The 27167-nt window shown below is 41.4% G+C and overlaps 1 protein-coding gene across 1 annotated transcript; it reads left to right on the forward strand.

The window, feature by feature from the left end:
* On the forward strand, positions 1-27167 carry LOC306776153 (BMP/retinoic acid-inducible neural-specific protein 3-like; the record flags this gene model as incomplete). Its single annotated transcript, XM_079266757.1, has 8 exons — positions 1-224; positions 10987-11177; positions 12919-13109; positions 19956-20061; positions 20229-20465; positions 22299-22521; positions 25079-25421; positions 26397-27167. 8 exons carry the CDS (start codon positions 1-3, stop codon positions 27165-27167), a joined length of 2286 nt encoding a protein of 761 aa, XP_079122883.1.

The following is a 27167-nucleotide window of genomic DNA, read 5'->3' on the forward strand; positions in this document are numbered from 1 at the left end:
ATGGCTCTATGGGGCGTCGTCAGCCTCAGCCTTCACTGCTGGGTGTGTTTACATTCTGCGGTAACAGCAGCAGCGGTAGCAACTGCCAGCCTCCCCAATGACAAGCCTGGGGGCCCCCTGGACTGGCTCCTGTCTGATAAAGGGCCTTTCCACCACTCCCCGGAGTACGTTGACTTTCTGGAGAAGAACCGGCAAGGCTTCTCCACCAGATACAAGATATACAGGTGAGGAAGAGGCACTTTACACTGTTTACTTCTGCTGTCACTACTCCTATAACGCGCATGGCAAGTCTCCCAGCAGCCGAATCAAACGGTCCCCAATGGTTGTCCTTTAAAAGGATCAGCTGTGTGTAAATAAAGGCCACGTACATAACATGATTATATGATGTGTTTGCATATTTAGATTTGTATAACTCACAAAGTCACGAGCCACAGCCTGTACTCACCAGTACGATCTGGCTTATTTACCATGAGCAAACAGATCATTGTTGATGTAAAGCATGAGCAAAAACTTTAGTGGTCATATGAAGATGCCAGCAGTCAGTGCTAAAATTGGATCAGTCACTCTAGTTTTGTGAGTTAGCATGCTACGCTAGAAGAAGACAGAAATATTAGCTGACCAGATACTACATTTTGCGAGCACGCTGACATCGCAAACTGATCACATGATCAAACGTATGAGCCATGTCCGTTGAAGGAATGGTTCAACATTTTTGAAAATACACTAGCCTTCCCTGCCACTGTTGAGTCTATACAGTAATTATGAAGCTACCGCCTCTAGCCATTTAGCTTTGAAATAGGGATACCAGCATGACCTAGCGCGGTTGAAAGCTAATGGCTATCTGCCTCTAAAGCTCTTTAATTAAGAGGTTCTTTCTCGTTTGTTTAATATCTCATATAAATATTCAGACAACACAACCCCGAGTACAACTACAATCATTTACACATCTTTAGCATACAGACATATTTCCTAAAAGGTCAAACTATTCCTTTCAATGCAGTTTGTGTAGCAACGACGCAGTTCACAACCACAGCTGTCCAAATGCTGAGGACCTCCAGTATAGTTATCATTGTGTATATGCCCGTATGTTGGGGGTTTAACAGTATCAACCTAAGAGCGCCATTCTTGACTGTTGGAGGAGAGAACTGCATGTTAACGCTGACTATTTCATGTAAGTAGAAAACACGTATTGACAGTCAGATGTTACATATTTTGATATCTGAAGTAAGAGAAAAATATCGATTAAGAGAGTCTTTCATAATTGATGAACGGTGAACTTCAGCTACGTTACCCGGCTTTATTAAGGCACTCTACGGGAAACTATTGTGCTTGCAATGAAATGCACTGCAGTTAAATCAGTTGAAGTTAGGTCAATTGATAGAGGCAAGGAAGGGAGTGAACCTCCATCTGTCTTGGTTGAATTAACTGGCAAATGTAAATCAGCTGGAATATGTTGGTGAAGGATCAGATTAAAGTTGAGGACAAGGTCATTCCAAGTGTGTTTTATCCTAACAACGTATGTGATGAGGTTATCGCAACCCTATTGTAGTGTGACAGTAGTGTTCGCAGCTGCAGAGGGTCTTTATCAGTATTACATTTTGCTTTTTCTTCCTAACTTTTCCATTGTAACATCAAAATGATATAAGGAGGAATATAATACGACTGCATTTTGTGATATTAGTTCACACAGTGGACAATATGCTTCATGGAAACCCAATTCATAGTTATTCAGGCAGATATTCAGCCTGCTTGTCATGCAGAAAAGGTTTCTCACAGTCGATGTTCACAAGATATCTAGCACCATGTCGAGACAGAATCATCATGATGTATTTAATGTGGGCACGTTGCTATCTGCTGGCTGTGCATCACATTCGGCTGTCTTCCGGTCAACTGAAATATGTTGATTAGCACTGGGAAAAAATGATGATTTGTCATGACAGCAACACGGTGTGAGGCATTGGCGTGCGACCGAATTAGTGGAGATTGTGTCATGAATCATATCCGTCGTCATTTAGGAGGATGTTGTCCAGGTTCTGGAAATAGACGAACAAGGTTCCTGACATCTGTGGATCGGTGCAAGGATGCTTTATAGCTCCGGTGATCGTTTGCAGCTTTGGAGCTTTTTAATATTTCCTTCTCTGGCAAATAGGCGGCCATTTGTTGGAGCTGAGCTGCATGGGCGGCAAGATTAATGGTCTTATCATGTGGCCAAGTGATTAGTGAGCTCTTAGTACTTATTACTCTGCATTATCACAGAATCCCCTGAGAGGCTTCTGTCAGCTGCAAGGTTGTGTTTGAGGCTCTCTAGATTACCACAATGTGGCATTGATTAATTGAGATGATATTAAAAGGAAAAACTAACCTAAAAAGCAAATAGCTTGTAAATATTTCTAAATTTAATTCACTTGGATTGAGTCCCATTCGATTTCAGTAAGAAATCTAAAGAAAACAGGAGGGATACAGCTGTGGGTATAAGCCTGTGTATCTTTCTGTTTCGGCAAATTATAGCTCTCTTGCAATGCCCGTCATGGTGGGGTGAAATATGGTGATGGTATTGGGGGCTCACACCTGGAACTGGCTCATGGTGAAAGTGTGCCCACTGCAATATTCTCCCAAGGGCCCCAAACGTATCTGCTGTATAACAGAAGTTCTCACATTTCTAAATCAAGCTATAACCCTTGTGTACAAACAAAAGTAGGAAATGAATCAACGTGGGAGCGATTCCCAACCTCTCTCTCTTTTAAAAAGGTAAATGAATTCTTGCCACTACTCACCACAGGTAGAAACTGGGTCTGATCGGGACACATCGGTATTTGGTTGAACTGCTCACAGCTCAGGCTGTTTCATTTGCAAAATAGCAGAACAATACGTTTTTCTGCTAATTTAGAACGTTTAAAGAATAAATTAACAAATGTTACTTTGGTTAATTATTCAACAAAACCACTGATATCTTTTTGTATTTCTGAAGAAACTTAAATCTACAAGGTGCTATGCAGACAGTGGATGCATCGATGGGATAAAGTCAGCAATTTGATAGACTTAAACTAGCTACACTAAATTGAAGGATTTAGAAGTTTATATGGACCTTTTTCCCCAGCATGAAATCTTCAAATTGAAGTTGCATTGAATTGGGTCTCATATCCAGATTGTATCTCGATATAATTTAACCTGATAAAATGCATGCCTGGTATTAATGAGTCTCCTGTCCTCATTAAAATCAGATTAGGATCTCACCGCTATGTCCAACTCAAACAACGCAATGTCACATGGTCTCGTTCCTCGCTGGTTTTGAAATGTCGAGCGTGATCACGTATTTCCATCCACCTAGTTGTTGTACGTTGATTGTAAATGCAACTGCAATGTGGTCACATCCCTGACCAGATGTTTTGGGTGCATTCTTCTTAATGCATTATCTGATTGCAATCCGATCACCCAAAAGGCCTTTTGAGGTGTAAAGGGAGTAAGAGTTCCTGAAGCTGCTGTCAAGTAATTGCTTTATATTTAAAACTCACTTAAAACGACTGCATAAAATATCCCTGGGGGGGTTTAGAAATTAGTAAATTACAGTCCAGATAGTGTCACTGTGTCAATAGTCATTACTGTGCATCAACACGTAATTAATTCAAACAAGGAGTATCTGCAATTAGTTTATTCGGCAAATCGTAGCATGTAGGACACGCCCACCCGCTGAGTTTAACTTGATCAAAGAGAAAGCTGCTTCCTGTTGGATGCAAGAGCCACTTCAAGCACGATGAACAACAGCAGATTTCCTAAACCACGGGGGAGGCTGCAGGTGCTCTGGAGGGGGTTGAGGGGAGTGTTTTAGAGCAAACTCCCTCAGCGCTGCTTCTCAGCATCCCACAGCTACATGATTACTGATGTTCTTTGCCTTGTCTCCTCACCTCTCTCAGAGGGTTTTGGCCAGTAGCTCCCTGTGGTTAATAAGCTGGTGAATGAACGGCAATACATTGTCCATTTTCATCCTTAAGACACTTTTCCTCATCTGCTATTTAATACATTAGAATAAAAACTATTGAGCTGTGCACGATTCATAAGACACAACATTACACTTTCCCTTGAATCAGCCCCATTAATTGCTCAGCTTTTACTTTAGCTTTTACTGTTATTTAATTTGTTAATACGGCAGGCAGCTGAAGGCAATTTCCCTCTAGTTAAGCTGTCTTTCTAAAGTTTTATTCAATAAAGAGAGTGAAAGTGTAAAACGACGGGTGAGGGAAGCCTCATTAATGGTTCCCCTTTTTAGACACATTAGCAGTATGGATGGTAAATTAGATGGATTGCCATGAAATTTCATTCCACGATTGATTTCACTTTGATATTTCCTTAAATTTGTATAGAGCACTGTCGTCATGTTGATTTATGACGAAATGCATGCAAAACTAACCTTCCCATCAGCCTGATGTACTTAGCATGCTCATACACTAAACTAAAACGGTGGTTAACATCATACCTGCTAAGCATTATCCTTTTAGCCTTCTGATCACAGCATGCTGATTTTAGCTGACTTGCTGACTTAATGCCAAAAATCAAAAAACGACTGTTTATATTAGCTGATTTTTGCTTACTCTGACACATAACAATATTCACACAGACTGTCACATCATTGATGATGTTTAGATTTGGACGAAACTGGTCTGAATGGCCGTGTGACTGCAGATTTAGATGAAAAAAAGTAAATCAATGAAAAAAAATACGAAGCTTTTCTGGCCCACATTATGTTATAAACTACAGTAATGGAGCCAACAAAAGGTATGACGACAAAAATGTAGCACCTGTTACTACTACTGGTTTCTATACTGCATGTTGTATTTCTCAGAATCGGAGGAAGTTAAATCAAAAAGTGTTATTGGCCATTGCTCAGATCAAATAGAAGTAAGGTGGACAGATTCATCCTAAGCTTGTTTTTGTTGTAAAAGGTAATTTTTTACTGTCCATTTTTGGTTGAGAGGCACATCACTTTGTGCAAAAAAAGAGAGCAGAGGTGATAAAAAGTGACAATGTCCTGTTCTGTTCCAGTCTTCCTTATGTGTATTGTCCATAGCTCTGCTTAATCCTAATAAATGACTTAATGACAGGAGAAGATGGATCACCATCACTGGTGCTTCGAGTTACAGTGTTTGAGCTACCTCGGGATTGATGGAGTAATGAATTCACACCATGTTAGCGCCCTAACTTAATTCCCCGCCTCTCTTGCTGATTGGATTTGAAAAAATAAATAAGTCATCTGTAGGAAATGAAAGAGGGTTTGTGTTTTTGTGTCTGTGTGTTTTGGCGACTCACTGTGGAGCGTACCCATTGCTTCCAGTGCAAACACAATGTGGGCCTTCCGCCTCAGCCACCTGTCCACAGGAAACATTGCCAAGGGAGAGCAGCCATGTTCAGCAGGGTGAAGGCAGTGTGTGTTGACCTGTTTTTCGCCCCGTTCTGAACATATTGCATTGGTTAATACATGTGATTATTTATTATGGGATACGATTTAATTATAAACATCAGGAAAATTCACTGTGATCATTCATTATTAAATGTGTATATAACAAATAACAGAAGCACGGTGGTGAAAGAAATATTTGTGTCCTTAAAGAAAGTAGTACCAATACAACAATCTAAAATAAAAATACTCCAATCTAAAAATTATTCAAGCACAAGTTCTGCATTCAAAATCGTACATGTTAAGAAAAATGGCCTCTGTAACATATAACATTACTAGATGGTTACTAATGCATCAATGCATAAGCTTCCCCTTGTAGCTGTTTCGGGTTTAGCTACATTTTTCTCCTACATGTGGCATTGCCTCCATGCAGCTCTCACCATGGTGACAGCTGTGCCAGTGACTACCAGCTACCAGCGCTATCAGCATGAACAGTCCAAACAACAACAGAGCTGACAGAGCCAACACTCTTAACCTGATGGGAAACCAGAGGGTGGGCGCTAGGCAGAGCGTCGGACATTCGTTAGTCGTCCAGAGTAGCTCATGCGTGTGTGTTTTCTGCCATATTAATGCTCTGAATCCCGTATACATAGAGCATGATTTAAATCAAACCGTCTGAGAAGGGGAAATCATTCTGTGTGCTATGAACTCAATGGCATCTGACACTGGACAAATGATTCCGCTGCTTTTTTTTAAGGGGTCATGATCCAAATACTGTAGGTTGGCAACCAAGGGTGCATTGGCCATCTGGCAGACCGGGCAATTTCACGGTGGGCCAACGTGCACAACTTGCCTCTTTACAATAATAATGATAGGGTAACCTAAATTGGCACATTGTTGTTTTGTCTTTTATTTAACAGACACTCGGTTAGGGAAACGTGCCTTTCCATCTGTATCATTCTAATCGCCACATGCTCTTTATGAATATATGTGTGTGTGTGTGTGTGTGTGTGCACGCTCAGCTGAGAGCTTGTGTTCTGCCGAGATGGAGAGTTGTCTTCAGTGTTTGACAAATGTTAGTAAAAAATGATTGAGACATCCTCATCAAACTCAGGATTTATTTGGAAAACACTGGTGACAGCAACTTGAGGACCGTGCCGTAAGCATTGAAAAGCCACGGATTTTCTATATATGCCACACAGACTTTTATCAGTCTTTTTTTGATCAGTCAGCAATAAGTGTGGTTTTAAATATTTATAGCTATTTACAGACTGTGTGGGCTAAAACACACAATAAGCTTAATTCTCCTTTACAATAAGTATCTATAAGTTTACAAATGGGTAGGCAAACTCATTAAAATACGTGTACATGATGGAATAGCTGCTTTAGAACATGCCAGAGGCCACCGTATTTGGGCTTTTACAGCCAAACGTTTTCCCCGAGAGTGAATGCATGCCCCCGCTACCATTTTTAAATTGTAGCCTATCTTATAAGCTCATAATATGTTCGTAACTTGCTGTGAAAATAATACGGTGATGCAAAAAGTAGACTATTTCCCTCTCGTGTAGTGGAGTGGAAGTTTAAAAAAAAACAACTGAAAAGTTCAATTTTGTACTTGTACTTTACTTACTGTCCACCATTGTAGATGCAGACAAGATGAACCGGCCCCTTTGAATTTGGAGAAAGTTCAACAACTCAAACAGCTCGGCTTTGATAGCGTCCAGAACTGATGCATCTTTGCGAAAAGGAGCAACAGAATTGATAACAGTAATGACTTAGCTGCTTGTAAGGGGGATTGCAGCCCCTAAAGTTGACTCTGTGGTGAAACCCATTTCATTTCCTCCTCTCCCTGCAGGACGAAGCATTCGGCCCAGCGGGGGTTTAAGATAAGACGAGGCTAGCTTATCGCAGTCAACGATAACTGGGGAAACGAACGACAGCGGGGATTTGCGAATACTCTTTCTATACCCCCTCCCCCTCCCCCATCTCTCTCCTGCGCTCCCGCTTTTCCACAGACCGAGCTGCGGCTTTGAACTAGTGCTTCCAAGCTGCAAAGCACAACTCAAGAGACACTGCGTCCCATTTGAAGAGGTCATTTATTTGTATGGCATGAAATAAGGTGAAGATTAACAGCTACACTGAATGTATCTGAGCAAGAGATTCGTCAAAGGCTTTGTCTGAACACTGCAGTGTCAGCAGAAAGGTCAGCGGTTACCACACATCCATTTAACATCATTATGTTTACTTCCCACACTCTGCCTACACTTTCTGCTTAATATTGTGTGAATCAGTGTCTTGTTTGGTGATTATATAACAGACATTCAAATTGATGTCTTCTGCAAAAAAAAACCTCTGTGGGCAGCAGTTTGAATTCTCAGGGATTTACACTGTGTATCATTCAAACATCTGGGTGTTTGCGCTTTCCTCGTTACTCCTGGTTTAATGTGATGTATACCCTTTCAAAAAGGCCACACTCCCTACATCCATCATCGGCAGCCAAGGTTGTTCAACCCGTTCTGATTACGAGCAGTCAAGCTTTTATTTTTGAAGAGAGAGAAGTGCAACATTTGACTGATAATGCTGCTGCATAAATTCACGGACTGTTTATTTTCTTCTCTCGCAATGTAATCTGACAAAAACAATCCCTCGGTCAAGACAATTCATCATGGCCATGTCTGCGTGGTTCCTTTGTGGTTGAAGGAGGTACGTTATTTTTTTTTAAATCAGGATGAAGCACTTCAAAACAAAACTAAGTGCTCTCTAAAAAGGCAGACGGCTCTTTGAGGAACTTTGATTTCCTTCTTATACAAGCATGATTATGCGACTAATTTTGGAGCAGTGCCAGTCGGATAGTAGAAGTTGGCACCGCACTCCTGAAGCCTCATCTGTTATAATTACAGCTGTGATATCTGTGACTTCATAACTGCCTGTTGATACATCCATTGCTACGCAGATTTGTGATGGAGGGAAAGTGCTTGCAAAAATGAATACAGTGTTGCATTAATCTGGTCTATGGCTTAATGTCAGAGTTGTACTTTTTTGAAACATCAAAGATGGTTATGGTCTTCAAACAGTGTTTTTGATTTTGCAAGTACATATTTAATTGGTTATTTCTCTGTTGGTGGTTTTCTTACTTGTTTCGTTAATTTACCAACTGATTCATAAATGAACGTTAACACCCCACACAGAAATTAACTTCATTTACATTTCAGTGGATCAACCCTGCTGTTCTTTTGATTAGGGTGTGTATGAGCGATCACTTCCTTTGCTCAAAAAAGATTTTTTGATGTACATATTACTTTCTAGAAAGAAAGAAAAAATGTTTAACAAAACATCTCTTGGGTCATAAAAGTTTGGATACCCCTACCCTGGGTAGAACAAAGTACAAAACACCATTCTAAGCCTAAAATGTCAAACAAACAAAATACATGGCAGTCTAACTTTCATTTCATTAGGATGCTCCCTCTGTTGTGTGTGGAACTGCAAGTCAAGCAGTACCCAAAAGGACACTTTGCATGTCATTTTTGGAAGTACAATAACGTTGTATATGAATCAAGGCACTGCCACATGCAGCATCAGTTCAAAGAGCTCGCCCTTCGGCAAATGTTCTACAAAAAAATACTGGAGAGAATGCGTGCAGGGTTCCAGGTTGGTCTTTATTGAGGGAACATCCGTATACTTTGGTTCATTGAGTTTTGCACCAGTTCAGCTTACCATGCTGCCTTTTCTATATCTACTTTTTTTTTGTATCCTTCTTACAATGTATACCTTAGGTTTGTACATGGAAGTGGAAAGTCACAGGAGCTTAAAAGCTGTAAGAGGGAGATAGTCAGGCAGAAAGTCCTGCCTTACCAGGCTACAAAGCTTTATTCTAATTCGCTCCCTCCCTGCTTCCGGGACTTGCCTCGTTTTATCCAACCCGCTTTTACACACAACTCGTCAAATGTCGACAAATGGTCAGTGGCCGTCTGAGGCACCAAGGCACCCTTCAGAGTCTTTATGAGATGCAGCAGGCTTTCAACTAACTCCTATTATTAACCGCCACAACAACTTACGTAGTATAACGAGCGAGAAAGTCCACGTAGGGTGGTTGGTTGGATGGGTCAAACTGACACAGGACCCAGCTGTCCCTGTTCCTTATGAAACCAAGTCAATGTTGAGTTATAAGGTAAGATAAGAAAAGATAATCCCTTATTAGTCAAGAGAATCAGTCAAATATAAACAAAACACATATAATAGACAGACAGTAAAGCTATAATAAATAAGTAAAACGTAGAAATCAGCAAAAACTAAAACATGATGAAATCGTACTAAATGGTTGGGTTTGCACAAACGAAGTAGGAAATATGAAGTTATAAGAATATCAGTTTTGTTACTGGCTTACGTACTTTACCAACGGCATGCAGTTACATAACAAACGTACTTATTCTAACCTAAACCACGATTTTTTGTTCTAACCAAGCGTAACCAAATACTTACCTAACCAAGCAGTTTTGTTGCGTAAGTAAAACTAATAACTAAATCAATCTACGTCAGAGCTTTATTTTGAAAATAAACTGTTTGCATGTAATGAGCAGAAGCTGACGCGCCAAAAAGTGATGCTAGAGGTGTGCCTATGAGAGTCATAGTTTGAAGCACAGAGCCACCGATAGGCCGTCGATATTTGTCATGAGAATGTGTTGCATCATCATCGTAAGGCTCTCAAACATGCTATGCAATCAAATATGGATATGTCCAGATGTATAAGTATTATAAGCTAAATTTATGGTTGAGGTCGGACATAGTTGTCCGAGGGAAAGAGAAGAACTTGAAAAGACAACAAAGGCTCACAGTCTTCAGTTCACACTGTCTTCATTTTTATGACAGTTTTGCTCCCACTTTGTCTCTCTCTCAGTACAGAAGACATGTTTTATTTGAGCGAATGGGGCTATCTCTTGTACCACCTCGTGCTTCATTCATTTCAATGTATATCTTTGCCACCATGGGCTATTAAGGAAAACATCTGTCAGCTGTGTAGGAGCACATATCCGTCCCAGGTGACAATCATAGTTTCAAATGATACCAGGTTTAATCTGGATGTTTTCATTTTTTCCCTGTTCTCTCACTAGATTTCTCTCTTTCTTCCTCCATCAATTCACTTTAGTTCAGGCTGTGTCGGCATGGTCGAGGGATTCCTTACATTGCAAAAGCACTGAGCGACAGAATGAATTAAATTTGCTCCTCTCTATCTCCTTTTCTCTTTCGCTCTTCTCTGGCAATTCATTCTGGTTACGCACTCAGCTTTAGGCAAATGATGTCCCTATATGATGTCGCTATATAAGAAGCAGAGAAGGTATTGTTCTCTGCAGGCTCACCTTCTTTACCGTGGCACTACGGATGCCATAATGACTGTTTTCATTATGAATGAATCTCTTGATTATTTGTTTTGATAATTCTTTAGTTTGTACAATGTCCAACTATGATTTTAAATAGCTTGTTTCGTTCAACCAACAGTCCAAACCCAAAGATATACATTTTATGATGAAAGTAAGAGAAAGCAGCAAATATTCCTTCGCTCTTAACCGAACTCCACTACTGTTGTTTTGCTTTTTTTCCAGGGAGTTTGGGAGATGGAAGGTGAACAACTTGGCAGTGGAAAGGAGAGATTTCTTAGAGTCTTCGTTACCTCTGACTCCTGATTTCATCAGGAACATCCGGATGTTGGGCCGCAGGCCCACCACCCAGATGATAACTGACAATCTGATCCGGAAGTATGGGACCCACTTTCTGTTGTCAGCGACACTGGGAGGTAAACAGAAAACAGTTGTTTCAGTGTTTGGTTTGTTTTTTTATTTCAAGCATGGCCTTCTAGCTCAACTTGAATGCAATTTCCAATAACAAATGAGACACATTCTAAAAATCATAGCAATAATTGAAACAATGGGTCCCTGATTCCACCCAGACTTGGATCATTCTCATTGTTAGTGAGCAGCCTTCAATTTAGCTGGATAACATGGTTACCATTAATGGCAGATTTGATCAGCCTGTCATCACCTTCCAGGAAGTACGCCAAAAAAATTGAATCTTAAGTTATAGGGTCTGGATAAAGTCTGTGATAGCTCTTGTAGAAGACACAGCAATTAAGTAAAAGTATTGTTGTTGTGTTCCAGTATTGAGCTAATTAGGGCGACTATTGCAGCCACCCAGTATGGGGAAATGTGTTTTTAGGAATAACTTTTCTCCATTATGGTATAGAACAAACGTATTACTTCTCTCTCAGATGATGTAGGCTTTAGTAAAGTATTTGTGTTGATAAAAGCTTTTAGAGTTTGCTCCCTCAGGCGATGCATATGGTAAACAGATGGACATTTCACAATAGCTCAGTCAAAGTAAGTAACTGAGTAACACATCACAGCAAAATAGTATGCCACTGGCAGCACAGAAATGGCTCTTCAGAGATGGACTGTACGAATACATGTAAAAGCCTGTGTACTATAAAACACGCCACTGCCAGTCACAGTCACCCCACTTGTGGTTTTCTGCAGTTTGATGACAAGCTTTAATGGTCCTCTGAGTGAAGAACAAGAATAGAATTCAAGATGCCAGAGAAGTCCAAGCAAGTCTTTCGAAACCAATTTGCTTTTACAGAGCAACACTTGTCAATTATGTTAGACCTGATTCCTTGCTTAGAAAAGGTCACTGTTGTGAGTGGCTGCATTCAATGCAACGCTTACCAGCTGCCTGAGCTGATGCGGCCCATAACTCTGGCTCCCAGCCAGCACTTAGTGGTATGAAGAGAGGAGAATGAGGAGTTTGCCTTGGATTGTTGCCAGAGATATGCCTCTGTGGTTCTGAATGGATTGCCTCTGTGTTCAGAAACATATGGACCTATTGAAATTAATAAATAGATTGTGATACCAAGAGGGTGCCCTTCAGCATCTGAGCAAGAAAAGCAGTGGGCAGAAGAAGGGCCCTGAGACATTAACACTGCATTATGATGTGCAGTGTCTTTGGGGACTTTCAAGGAAAGAGTGCCCTGCTCCATGGCCCCTAGACTTAGAGAGAGCCAATTGCTATGATCCGTTGCTATACAGGGTGGCATATAATAATCCTGGTCAAGTGTCTTTGTACTTCAGAGGCCCCTTGTTGCTCCTTTTCTCTTAACCACATGGAATATAGTGTGTGTGTGTGTGTGTGTGTCTCCTGGAGCAGAGTATGTGGCAGGTTTTAAAATGACTGTAAAAGTAATTGGCATGAACTCCAAACAAAAGTCATCATGAGCTGTAATGAAAAGAGTTGCCAAACGCAGTCCAAGTGAAAAAGCCCAATATAGTTGGCACGCTTTTTGATTGACAAGTGATTTGCGGCAGGTGCACATAAAAACCTGAACCATGAGCTCTTAGCACCAACTACAAGGCAAACACCAAAAACCACTTCAACACTTATGCTATTTACTCTTTGATTTTCTAACAGAGAAGTTCAACTCTGTCCCCCAAAGTAAAAAGAGATAAAATTACATTTTCTTCGTGAAATGTTATGTTTCTTTGCAGGAGAAGAGGCCTTAACGATATTTGTGGACAAGAGGAAACTGAGTAAGAAGGCAGAGGTGAGCGATTACTCGAGTAACTCCTCCACTGTGACTCTGGAAGCTCTGCACCAGCTGGCTGCCTCCTACTTCATCGACAGGGAGAGCACTTTGCGCAAGCTGCACCACATCCAGATCGCCTCCACTGCCATCAAGGTAACGCCTTCGTATCTCTATTGTTGAGTTCTTCGGGCACATCCACAGGCTAACGCCTTAATTATCAAAGATTCAATCGTTTTTAATCTTCCGTCAGCCCAAACCCAAGTCAATATCATTACATATGACAATAAGCTGAGAAGGTAAAAAGCTAGAAGGCGGGTAGTCTTGGAAGATTACTGTCTTACCTACTTCTTTGAAAACTTTCTGACGACTTTCTTCCAACCGCATTTTCTCTCATACACAGTATGTACGAAACAATATTTCAAAATTTTTGCAAATGATGGAATGTTGTTATTACCAGGCCAAAGTAAGATCATCATTAAAACATGTGGCCAAAACACTTAGTACCCTTCAAATAGACTTTAAAAAGCTGAATTTAGGCAACATTGGTACGTAATAAAGCAGAGAACAAGCCATGTATCGCAAACATAAGACCTTGTGTTCCTGTCTCCTTTTCATCCATTGTTCTAAAGCCGCAGACCGGCTATGATTGTCAACATGAGCCTGCATAAAAAACACGGTACATGATTTCTGGGTTTAAGGATTTGAGATTTACCTCTCACTGCCAACTGGAGTTACTAACATGGGAATATGCCCAGAGAAGCTTCGAATGAAACTCATCTTTGGAGGAAAGCAAATCACAATCACCAGTTATATGATGTGATATTTTTTCCCCGAACCACAATTATATCAGAAACATTGCTCAATTCATAAATAGCAGAGTAGGGGGGAACGACCATGTACCAAATTTAGTTTTTCCCCGCATTCCACTGGGAATTATATGCAGAAAATGACAATACCGAAGAAGGATAGAGCCTTTTTTGTTTTTGACTCTGATAACAAAATTGCTGCAGATATTAATTGTAAGAGCTCAGAATATAGCAATCAAATAACAAGAAAGACCACCAATGAATGAAAGAAGACTCAAAAATATACACATCATCAAAGAATAATGTACTAAATAAATAAAGAGTCTTAAAATACAAAGGTCAGGCTGTTCTCATCCAGTGTTTGTACCTACGGAGAGTAATGCGCTGTAATTCGTAGATATCTCGAAACATCAAATCGTCTGTTATCCACGTAATCATGATACAGACCGCAAAAGCCCACACTAAGAGGCAGTGGGTCGGTAAAATAAAAAGGGATCTTTTACCCAGGAGACATGCTGTTCGTTCTCCGTGGTAGAGGAGGAGTATACCTTGATTTATTCGTCACGTAATTGCGTACTTCAGAAGTGGCCTCGAACCCAGACGACGATCGGCTCCTAAAACTAATTCAGTCGTTCACAATCTTTTCCTCAACCGAACAAAGTGGTTTGGTTGCCTAAACCTAACTTGTTGTTTTCTGTGATGACAGATGTTAATTGTGAAAGTAAGCTTAACGTCACACGTGTTCTACTATCAGGAGTGACTTTTCATAATCTATCATACAAACTGTTGCATTAGGATACATTGCATAGGTACGTTGAAAAACTCACAGATTCAAATTTTTACTTCAATTTTAATATTAAATGTGTTTGCTTTCAGGTGTGATTTGTAAAGTAGAACGCATCATCACGATTCCCATGTCTTGATACAATTAAAATGGGGAGATGATGGTTTTTATCACCCTGCTTGTGATGAGATATGATCTTCAGCTACCCCGAGCACATCGAGTCTGGAGGAAGCTGGGTGATGAGTGCATATGGTGAGGGGAAGATAAATGAATCTTGTGAGAAACAGCTCGTGACAGGTTTCTGCCTCCAGTTGTCACCTTCAGGCAGTACGGGGTTAATAGGGCCACGGAGCGTAGGATGACTCTCCTTTCTGCCGCTCTTTCATCCCTCGGAACACAGCAGTGGTCTCCTTGTGAAGTGTAGCTTCCTCTGCTGTAGCAGAGCATTAATCAGACTCCATGTACTTATATCAAAGCTCTGTCCACTCACCACATTGTGTTCAGGGAGAGTTAGGTATTTCTTTTGCTGCTAAGGTGGGTGCATCAGAGGTGCAGAGGCAGATACTTTTGTCCGTTTCATTTCATGGGAATCAGGTTTTTCTTTTCTGTAGCTACAGAGAGGAAGAGAATAAGAGTGTGCTTTCATGCTCCAAAGGTAGTCATCTGGCGTGACTGACGGGTAGGAAGTAGAAAGAGGTATGATTCACCTCCATCACTGGTAGAGAGTGAGTCAAAGGAGCGATATATTCCTCCACACTTGTGCATCATTTCCACAGGGCGTTGACCCACACAGCACTGGAACAGATACTACTACGTAAGCACTCCTCTGCATGAATTCAAAATCAAACAAGTTGAGGAATGAATGAGAGAGGGCTGGCAAGGCAAAGACCCCCCCCCCCCCCCCCCCCTGCTGTCTCCATGCAAAGGGGAAATTGAAGCTCATTTTGGATGAAAAGCCTGTTACTCATGCGGTGTGCTGGGGATTGGCTGCGGTAATTTGGGCTCTCTCAAAGAAGTCTCGGCCTGGAGCAAACTGTGTTCAGGGCGGCTTGTTTGTACAATGAGTAATGACTCCAGTTGTTCGAGAGCGTCAGGGATCACTTTTGCTCCGATTTGAGAATTTCATAGACTCGATTGCGATATCCCCACCTGACCCCGGCCATGTTTGCCGATCTGTCTGCACACAGCTTTGTATTGTGTTCTCATTATGGTAGAGAAATACATGTTGGTGTCTCCCGACTGACTCGATCAATTATCGTCTGGGCTATCACAGAGTAGATCACAATAAAACCAAACTTTAGTTTTACTGGCAGAGTAATACACGTCAGTGAGGGATAAAACATACTCCATACTCATAAACTAAATAAATTCAAGACTCAAAGCTGCGTTAAATGTTGACTCAAATGACAATGTGGGTTGTGATTATCGCCAACTTTGTTTTTTCTGGTGTGGGCGTGGCCTTCCTTTTCCTCGCTCGGCTCTGCTCATCACACTCACCTGTCCCCCGCCCGCAATCTGTTCATCACGCTCATCAGGCTCACCTGCTCAGTCAGCGGTCAACGCACATTGATTCAAGTCTGTATCAAAGCTTCGAAACATATCTTTCGAAGCGCATTACGTAGTGGAGGTTTACTATGTATTAAAATATAAATCCTGGTTGGATATCAGTTTTGTAATTGGAAGTTACTGCTTTTTTGGGTTGTCAGTCACTTCTCTTAACAGCAGGTGTTTTGCCATCACATTGAAATATTCCGCAGCATCAAGTCACCCTCAGCTCAAAATAAAACCGCCTGTCTGTTTTTGCGAGTGGAATTTTTCATATATATATTATAGCTGTGGCAGTTGATGTTGGCTGTCACTGATGGAACATAATTCCGATAATATCGGAGATTATATGTCAATATGTCTGAGTGAGTAGGATCCTGGAGGAGCTGCAGAATGGGGTTTGAAAGTGAGTTTTTTAAATATGCTGCATATACTCTGAACATGTTTTAACAGCGCTGCAGCGGACGTGGTTAAACCTAGTACATGTGTTGAAGAAGATGAAATAAAACCACTGAATTATGTTTATATATTAAATATGTCTCAAATTTAGAATCTGCTGTATGTAACTGTAACACCTTTTTTAAGTGCAAATCAAACCTTATTACTGGATCAGCAAGCTTGCGCAATCAAGCCTCTGTCTTTAATCCACACATATTTATATGAATCTTCAACTCTATGTTTCATCTTCAGTTGCTGGGCTCTGTATTTTGTCCCCATCAGATGAAAGCTGAACAAATACATGTAAAATGTAATGTAGGCCGCAGTCTAATTTCACCACTGAACCATCCTTTAAGGACATGTAAGTCTGATAAAAGATGAGTTAATGGCCAACACTGGATGAAACTTGTTAACTTCGTGATATTTTCCCCGCTCTGACTTAGGCTCTTGTTTAAAGATGCACTGTATGTGCTCAGTCCATATATAGTTTACATATATTATGTGGACGTTTGAGTCTGTTCCACAGCGAGGAGGCCAGAGCACGTGTCCGGCTGCTTTGTACAGTCGACACGCTGCAACAGTAAATCTACCAAGACTGGTTTACAATTAAAAGAAATTTAATCCCACTGATGCAAGTACAGTATTTACAGTGAAGTACACTATTTCCATGAAATATTAAATCAATAAAACCCTGTTTGCAAAAAACTCAACTCAGCTCCTCAGGTATAAAACCCGTCCGTCCTCTGAGAGCCATCACGCGAGAGAGAAAAAGACTTGAAATGAAACCACCCACATCCGTTCGAAACACCTCCTCTTCCGTTTATCCCAATTCCTATTGGCTAACTTCCAGGAGTGTATTCGCCTGTCTGCCTTTCTGTCCCTGAGTTTACTAACACATTCAATGACTGTCAGTTATGGTTTAATCCCTCTATGATAAACATTCCATATAATAGATAAGACTTTGCAACTTTTGGCAAAAGCTTCATGTCTCAAATTCTCCATCTAGCTACTAATCCTAAAACACTTTATGCTTATCTTAATTATGCATTTCCAAAACCCTTATGATTATGACTAATTATGAATTCTTAAATATGAATCATTGAACACTTATTATAGCTACTAAACACACAGTTCTATGCTCAAATTTCTTACAATTATTAATATCTCTTCATTGACTGAATTTAAATAGAGGCTCTGCCTATATCACCACATACACTCTTAACTCAAATTGAACAGACTGATCTGATGTTCTGGAACATTGTCTCAGGAACTGGTAGAGATCAAAAGAGCTAAAAGGAGATGAGATATTGGACTTACATTCATCAAGTGGACACAAATAGATATTGTTGCTATATAACTGCTGGATGTGCACATATCAATGTAGGAGTTAAAGTGGCTTCAAGTTTTTAAAATGTTATTGTAATGGTATCACTATTTTCTAAGATAGGCACATTGTAGTCTCCCAGATAATACAACAGGTAAGAGCTGTAGTTATGTCTTCACTGTTGGTTGGAATCAAAACTATAGTTACTATAGTACCCAGAGTCTGAAAGAAAATGTATTTCATATGCAGATTATTGCCAGCGGCCCACATAACATGCCACTTAAAACATGAGTTTCAAGCAACTGTGATTGGATGTTTCTTACCAAAATGCACTCTGGGAGTTTTGGCCAACTTCTATGTTTGTTTGTATCGACACAAGTTATTCAAGATGTGTATTAAGTGTTGTCCTCATGATTCACTTGAAGAGTTTCATGCCCACTCAGATAGCTTAAATAACTCCTCCCACTTTGCAAATCTGTTAATCTGTTCACTGTAATTATTTTCAATGTGATCTCATCCCTCCTCCTCATATTTTGCCACCAGGGCAGAAGCCCTTTGCGTTGTATCTTGATGCTGAAGGTTCGCACGTGGTTGACATTGTGAAACAGTCGCAGTAAATTGAATAGCAAGGTGGCGGTTATGTTGGGGCAACAGATTGTGTTAGGGTTTGAAAAACATTATGGTCCAGCTTAAAATAAGTAGGCTTGTAATATAACATGAGCTGTCATCATGTCGACTGCCCGCTAGTGGCACCAAACCATTTAATTAATGCACTCCTTAAAGTTGGAGCCCATCTCAACTCCCTCTGAAAGTTGTTGTTGTTGTTGCTTTCCAGTATGTGCGAAAGGTGTGCGGTAATTCAGAATATTCCCGTCTTTAGAATTTCTCATCTGCTGTATGTTGCAGTGATCAAAGCCTTCTTCTGCTTCTGCTTCTCTTGCTCCCACTCTGCTGTTTGAACGAGTCAGTGACATACTTTTAACACTGCAGTACCTGGACTCGAAGCCCACATAATGAAACAATAATGAAAATATACCAAAGAAAAGGCAGAAATCTTCCACCAAGCTCACTCTTTTGCTTCATTCCTTTACGCGGCCATGTGCCAAGATACAGGTGGCCAATAATGTCCTGTTAAGTATTTTTAATATACCAGAATGTATCTACAGTGAATAGCAGCTGCTATGCAAAAGCGGAAATTGAATGCTCTGCTCATCAGTCAATGTTTTGCCGTATGGCATATCATATAGCATATCAAATAATTCCTTAAAAAGATTCACTATTTATGTGGTCTGAAACCCAGGGCTGTGTCTCTCATTTCCTCACATTCATATCGGCATTAAAATCCCTTATGAGGAAAACAAGGGATTTATAATGTGATACGAATATCATTGTCAAGGAATTGCATTCAAATTATTTTCCTTTTCTCATTCACAGAGGATATTTATTCTTCCTCTCACAAACCCCTTTCCTCTGGATTAGGCTTCGTATTAAAAAGCCCCCGTACTGAGTTTTCACCGGCCTCATATGAGAGCCCAAGCCCTTCCGCCCTCTGATTGTGTTACTGATCGACTGACCCTCATTGTCTCGCCTCATCCATCTGTCACTTTACACCAACTGTCCTCTGACAAGCCTGATCGGGACAAATCGCTGAACGAAATATGGTGTCCCAGAACCGCAAAGAGAGAAAAATGAGAATCGGTTAGCTGCTCGCCGCTACGTGTCGCAGCAAGAAAAAAGGAGAGCGTTGAAATAAGATCTCTTCTGAAGTGATGCAGCAGATGAAGTGAAAGAGGAACACTTTTCTGGAGCTGCTTCGGTGGCAAAGGTCAATCGAACTGTCTTCAATCAGTGACCAGACGAAAAAGGGAACGTGCCGCATTCTTGCAGATGAATGACTTCAGGGAACGACTCCTACGCCAACTTAGAGGAATCTGAATGAGCTTACCCCAGTTTTCCCTCTCTGTCACATTCACAAGTTCAACCCGTTGTGTAGAAAGCACTTTTTAAACAGTTTTGAGGGCGTCTAAAATGTGCCTTGTGTAACATAACTGGCATCCTCTAACAAGATTATATGAATCATCTTTTTATTTGTTGTTGCCCAGGTGACAGAGACCCGCACAGGTCCTCTTGGATGTAGTAACTATGACAACCTTGACTCCGTTAGCTCTGTGCTGGTTCAGAGCCCCGAAAATAAAGTCCAGCTGCAAGGTTTGCCTGATTTTTACCACATTTTCATGATGTTTTTAAAAGCCAAACTAAAAAATATATGCACATATGGGATGATCTTCAGGTTTATATATTGTATTCAGTAAATTATAAGCTCAGCCCTAATACATGACTGCAGTGATTCCACCTTCACTGTCTTGGTTTTACAGGCTTGCAGGTGATCCTTCCAGACTACTTGCGAGAAAGCTTTGTGCAGGCTGCTCTGAGCTACATCGCCTGTAATGGAGAGGGGGAATTTGTCTGCAAGGAAAACGACTGCTGGTGCCATTGTAACCCCAAGTTCCCAGAGTGCAACTGCCCCTATATGGACATCCAAGCCATGGAGGAGAGCCTGGAGAGGATCACAGAGACATGGGCGATGCTCTATAAAGAGTTTGAGCAATCCGGTACGAAAGCCGTCTAGAAAGAAAGCTATGGATTTTTGCACTTTTTCCCGTTGCATGCCTCATACTAAATGCAGAGAAATCAAACTTTTAGAATATAAATCATTAGAGGGAGGGAGGATGAATTCCACTGCTTTATATGCACCATTAAATCGGAGTGAGGTTCATATATACATGTTCCTCCCTATTCTATGATTCATGGCGGTCTATAATAGCTGGTTATGAATCCTGTCCTAGAACACTATCTGCAGGAAGGAAATTAACAGTGCAACAGGACCGGATTTTTTTCAAAATCAACAGCGTTTGGTAGTTTTACAATGCCTGGAGCAGATTAATCAGCTATAACAGCCATTCATTGCCAGACCAGCTTTTCATATCCCCGGGGAAACAGAGTTTCGGCGGACGCTCTTAGCATAATGTTTGGTTATTATTGCTGTGCTCGGTCACCCTGTCTTGGTCATTATTACTCAGGTGAAATCAAAATGGCTGTCTTTTTTTATTTTTTCTCCACTCCTCAGATTTGGCTGAAATATCCCTCAGTGCAATTACTTTTAAAGTTTATGTTTTTATAGCTGGGTGTGAAGTGAGGGCATGGGCGTGCCCAGAATCATAAATGTGTCCTTCAGCGACTGCTTTATCAGTCGGGGAAGATGTCAGGAAACGGTCTAACCATGAGATCAAAAAGGGACTCCTCCCTAATACCAATGCTATTTTTAACCTTCAACCAAATGGTGCCAAAACAGGACGGAATCAGAAGTCCAAACAGTTTTCTATTGTTTTAGGCAGGGCTGAGCTCATTGTTACAATGTGGCTTCCACGCTAATTCACTTATTTAAGAGAAGACGATGAGGTGAAAATGATGAATGTGACAAAACCACATCAATCAACATATTTGAATGTTTTTAAACTCAAATATAACACATACAAAACATAATGGTGCAATGTCAAAAGGAGAAAAGTTGATAAAGGATGTTCATGGTAGGGATACGTTTACGAACAGTATTAGGTCAGATTGTTGCAGTAGTAATACTGTATCAGGGAGGGTATATTTAGCATTTTAAACTAATGTGTTATGGTTGAATTCATTTTGATACATTTGCAAATCTCACTCTGTATCATAAAACCAAAGATCCTATAAAACATCTTGCTCTCTGCTTCAAAGTGGCCCTATCGTGTCTTTTACTATCTTTAGTGTCAGTCTGGAGGTTTCCTTTTTGCTCGACCGAACACGATCAAAACTCACAACTCAAACAGGAGGAAACAACTGCTGCATCCTGTGTTTTATAGCAGTCCAATGAGCACTGGTCAGTTTAATGGAGCGCTGAGGTGATCCTTGTCAAGTTGTAAAATCAGGAAAAATCACGTGACCACATTGTATTTATGAGGTGTTATATCATTGGCTTGTAAATATGTTATATGATGACAATAATTGAAGCCAAACATGAACTTAAAATGAGTTCCAAAACGTGTTGTAAACCCAGCACAGACAAAATCTTTATAATTCAGACCAAATAAATGACCAGGCTGTCTCACTCTTTTCATTTACTCTCATCAGTTGGAAAACCAGAATGTACGCGAGACATATTAGATTCAACGCTGCAATTATCGGAAAAATACAAACATTCAGGCTCCCTAATGTGGCTCAAAGGTCTATTGAAGATATAAATGTTGAATAAAAGACAATGGAGGAAATTCAGCAAATTTATTTGGCAACCCTATTCAAATATCCGTCGACCCACCTGTGCCTCCGGACGATAGTAGATGCTAACAATGGAAATAAACCTGGCAACGCTGTTTTGATGTTAAGATATCCCCGTGTCTTGTCTGTGGTCACAGATGAATTCAAGGCGTTCTATGCGAGGCTCCCCCACAACTATTTCCTGAACGTGTCAGGCATCCAACACTTGTGGTCGATGGACAACTTGTTCCAGTGGCGATATGAGCAGTTGGGGAACAGCATGCGGGTCCTTGCCAGTCGAGCCCAGAGAGTCATCTTCAAGCTCTTCAGTCTCAGTAAAAGATGTCATCGACAGCCCCAAGTGCGCCAACCAAGAGAACGGTGAGCCCAGCCGCTGGAACACACATCTCATGTGTATGTTAAGTCCTGTGTAACACTGCAGATAACATTTTTTAATTAAAGCTCTGCCTTTTTGCAATGTAGTTATCTCTTAATCCTTCCATTTCTGTTGATGTATACATCCATGAGGTTCTGGGATTTGTTTGCCCAAAGCTACTATACATTGAGTCACAGCGTGCGGTTCTCTCTAAAGATGAATCCAATTACGTACAACATCCTGCTAAAATAATAGCCAATATAATATATAATAATTAATAACCAATAAAACAAGCCAGACATCTACTGCAAGAGAACTGTAGCCCAGTCTTTAGACACATTTGTTTTAATTTTGCTGATCAACATAAGAGACCTTATACCTGGCTTACTTTGCCAGTATCGGCTGCTCTAAAAGAAAACTTCAACTTTAAAAAGTCTCTGCTCCATTAAAAATGTATTGGGCTTCATGAAATCTTCATTTCATTGGACTTCATCCCCACGAAACCCCTCTGAAACCCACATTGGTTTCCTAGCCACAAAGAAAATAAATTATACTTCCCTCAGCCTTTGCTTCTGAGAGAGGACAATCATTTCTTCCCATGCCAGTGAAAAAACACACACACACACACACGTCATTTTAAGTGTTTGACCAATGCTGGTGATGACAGTTTCCGAATTGCAAGCATGTGTTTTAAGACCGAATAAGATTCACATTCACTCAGGCTACCTTCCTCCGTCAGAGGGGTTGATTGTCGAAGGTGATGAATCCAACCATTACTGTCAGTCACACTGCTCTCAGATGGACTGAGCTTTCACAGTAATGGTGGCGATGCTAGAGAGCACAACACATTAATCAGCCGGCAGATTCATCTATACAGTGCATTTTATTCAATGTCTCTCTCTCTCTCTCTCTCTCTCTCTCTCCCTTCTTCTTCTTCTTTCTCCTCACTGTTTTAGCAATAATCTGTGTCGCCCTCTCCACAACATTGCCAACAGACATATTAATCAATGATGCAGCTGATATTCCCACCCACTTGCCAGGAAAAGGAGTGGGAGCGTCATCACCCTCATCCAGGCCGTGTTTATCTATGTTATTACCGCCGCATCAACGAAGAAGCCTTCTCTTTGTTTTCTCTCTTCACAGACATCTCCATACTCAGTGGAAGGAGATTGAGAATGGGGATGTTTGTCAGTTTTGCCTGGGAGAGAAACGGAAGCTCTTGAAAACGCCCTCGCTCTTCCTTTAACATCCGGTTTAAGGCACTTGAGAGTTGTCTGTGCTGACAATTATGAGCAAATAATCCAGTCAAAGCAGCAGTCAGCTTGGCTTTTATTAGGCGGGTAATGATAAGACTGCAGTTTTTACTGTTCATTGATTGATATTTTTCACCATCTAATGCACAAAACGGATAACAATGGAGGAAGGAATGCAAGGCAGAAGCACACGAATGTGAAAACATTTTATGAAAGAATATAAAAAGACCGAAAGGTAAATTACAATGTGATAATTACAACAGTAAGTTAAGGTTTGACTCAGTTTGTTCGTACCTTATATGGTCAAAATGATGCCTGCTCCTTTTAAAGCAGCGCAGAAGTTCGAACACATTGTGATCCAAGCGGCAGAACGAGTTGCAGGGAGCAGGAGGGCTGTATATAATCACACCAGGGAACTAACCGTACAGCTGCAGTCTTGTATTGGGGACTGCTTAGCTCTGCTGAAGCTGTCGGAGGTGAAATGCCTTGCCCACAGGTAGCGCGCGATGGAAAGGAAGAGCCTTTTTCGGATCATTTCCCATGACCGCTTTTTCTATTAGGCGGTTTTGATATTCAAATCAGTGATTTTCTGAACTTAAGACTTGCTTCCCACTGCCAAACATACCATGAGATTGGGATACGGAGGAAGGATGCCCCAAATGTAATCCGGCAAACATTTTCAGATTAGCATAAAGTTTACCACAATACACCCTCATCGAAGAAAAAGGCTTATTTTTTCCCTGAAAGGAAAGCCGTGCATCCCTTCTCGTCAGCAAGCAAAGAGGATGAGAGGCATAACGGGATCACAGTCAAGAAAGTGCTACAGACGGGAATCAAACTCTGGCCCACATGGGGGAATTATACGTATGTCTGAGAGGCTGATACCCTAAGGCTGCAGCGCACTTCTAATATGTATGTCACAGACTGATCAAAGATAGCTTTCTCTCTCTCTTCCTTTTCAAACACCAATGTTTCTTTGCATATGTAACTTATACTCAATGGGCATTTTATGATATTTCTGCAAACACTTCCATACAATCTTAAGATCTTTATCCTGCTGAAAATATCCAACTTTTGACCTCACCTCAACCATGCTTACATGAATCCTCTCAGGCCTGTTTACCCACCTTATATCATACTGATTATGCTTTCTATTTTTTAATGAGCAAGCTGTCTGCACACCCAGCCAGGTGTCCCAGTCCTAATAAAGCAGCTACCAGCTCATCCTATAAGCCCTGTTCAACAACCTCTCTCTCTCTCTCTCTCTCTCTCTCATCCTCCTTCTGCCTCTCTGTCTTCCCTGGTGCAGGCCTCAGTCCTACTGGCTGAGTCACTTGCAGTCCCTCCTGTATTGCTCAGAGAACAACCAGCTTGGTGCATTCTCCGAGGAGCTCCACAGCTGCAGCTGCCGATACGACCACAGCCCCTGTCAGCTGCCGCCGCCGTGCTCTGTCGGGGAGGGCTCGGCATGCACGGCCTGTGCACCAGACAACCACACCCGATGTGGGAGCTGCAACCCGGGCTTCGCCCTGATACAGGGGGCCTGCAGGTCCATGGTGGCGGACTCCACGGAGAACTACCTGGGATTCGAGACAGACCTCCAGGATTTGGAGCTGGGCTACATACTGCAGAGAAGTGACCGCAGGCTGGAGGTATATTTTTCCGTTAGCCTTTTGTTTTAATGTATGACCGAGAGCTGAGCTGTCTTTCAAAGCAGTATCCTGGGAAAGACAGACTCACTCATGGGAGCCACTCAGCATTACAAAGTCTAGCCCTTCAGGCTACTGAGCAACTTCATAATGTCCTTGTGTTTTTCATTGTATTTGTTGAGACAAGTTTTGTGTGTTGTGTTCATCTGAGGGAAAGTAATAATACTTTATATAAATAAAAAAAATAGGTTAGCTGGGAAAAGAAAACCTCGCAAAAGACGTCTCCTTAGCAGATGGAGTTTCTCTAAACAACCATCCGGACGGCCACTGGATGTGGTGGAATGCTTTGAAAATAACAATTAAGGTGGACTGTGTGTTGTTGTATGTTGGAGTAATGAGGAAAATGCAAAAATAAAGAAGTAAACGAATACCTATTTTGTTGCCTTTGAGGTCGCCCACTCCGTTCCTTCATGCATTACTTTTTTTCCTTGAAGTTTAATTGGTAATCTTGAGAAGCAAGACTAAGCTACATTTAAAACAATCCAGACTAAAAACTCAGCCCAGTGCTGCCAACTCTTTTCCAATGAAAGTAGCTAGCAGCAGTAGTTACCACCTACCACCAAAGTCGTCAACACTTAGAGCCCGTCCCTTTAGGCCTCTCTCCAAAGCCAGGCCCCCAAATATATCATAATGAGAGTAAAGATATCATAATGAACTTAAACGGAACATGGCTAGTGTGAGTAGTCAAAGCTGTTGATGTACCACAATGTGCCCGTTTCTGCTTGAGGCAGGCACTTTAGTAGCATGTTATCCCTTTCTGTGAAAATGCCCGAATGTATGAGTATTCCATAGCCACTTATTAAAACTCAAACAATTGATTGTGATCTTGCGTTTAGGTTATAACAATTCCAATTTTTCACGGCATGAATGCGGTGTGTTCATGAATCTATACTGTTTTCATCTCTGTGTGTCCGATAGGTCCACGCAATATTCATCAGCAATGACATGCGACTCAACAGCTGGTTTGACCCTTCGTGGAGAAAGAGGATGCTGCTGACGCTGAAGAGCAACAAGTACAAATCCAAGATGGTCCACATGCTGCTGGGAGTATCCCTCCAGATCTGCCTTACCAAGAACAGCACCCTGGAGCCTGTCCTTACTCTCTACATCAACCCCTTTGGAGGGAGCCACTCAGAGAGCTGGATGATCCCTGTGAATGAGAACGATTTTCCAGACTGGCAGTCCACCAAGCTGGACCTGCCCTTCGAGTGCTATAACTGGACTCTGACGCTGGGCAACAAGTGGAAAACCTTCTTTGAAACCATCCACATCTACCTTCGGAGCAGGATAAAGACTCAAGATGGAGTGAATGACAGCATATATTACGAGCCTTCAGAAGTAACGGATCCTGCTCGGAACCTGGGCTACATGAAGATCAACAGCATCCAGGTCTTTGGCTACAGCATGCACTTTGACCCAGAGGCAATCCGCGACTTGATTCTGCAGCTGGACTACCCGTACACCCAAGGGTCCCAGGACACTGCCATGCTTCAGCTCTTGGAAATACGAGACCGGGTGAACCGGCTGTCCCCTCCGGGACAACAGAGGTTGGATCTGTTTGCTTGTCTTCTGCGACACCGTCTCAAACTTAATGCCAGCGAGGTGGTTCGCATTGATGCCTCCTTACAGGCCTTCAGCTCACGTCTGCCCAATTCGATGGATTACGAGACCACCAAGTTGTGCAGTTAA

The sequence above is a fragment of the Melanostigma gelatinosum genome (genome assembly GCF_949748355.1).
Source record: "Melanostigma gelatinosum genome assembly, chromosome: 4".
Taxonomy (NCBI): Eukaryota; Metazoa; Chordata; class Actinopteri; order Perciformes; family Zoarcidae; genus Melanostigma; species Melanostigma gelatinosum.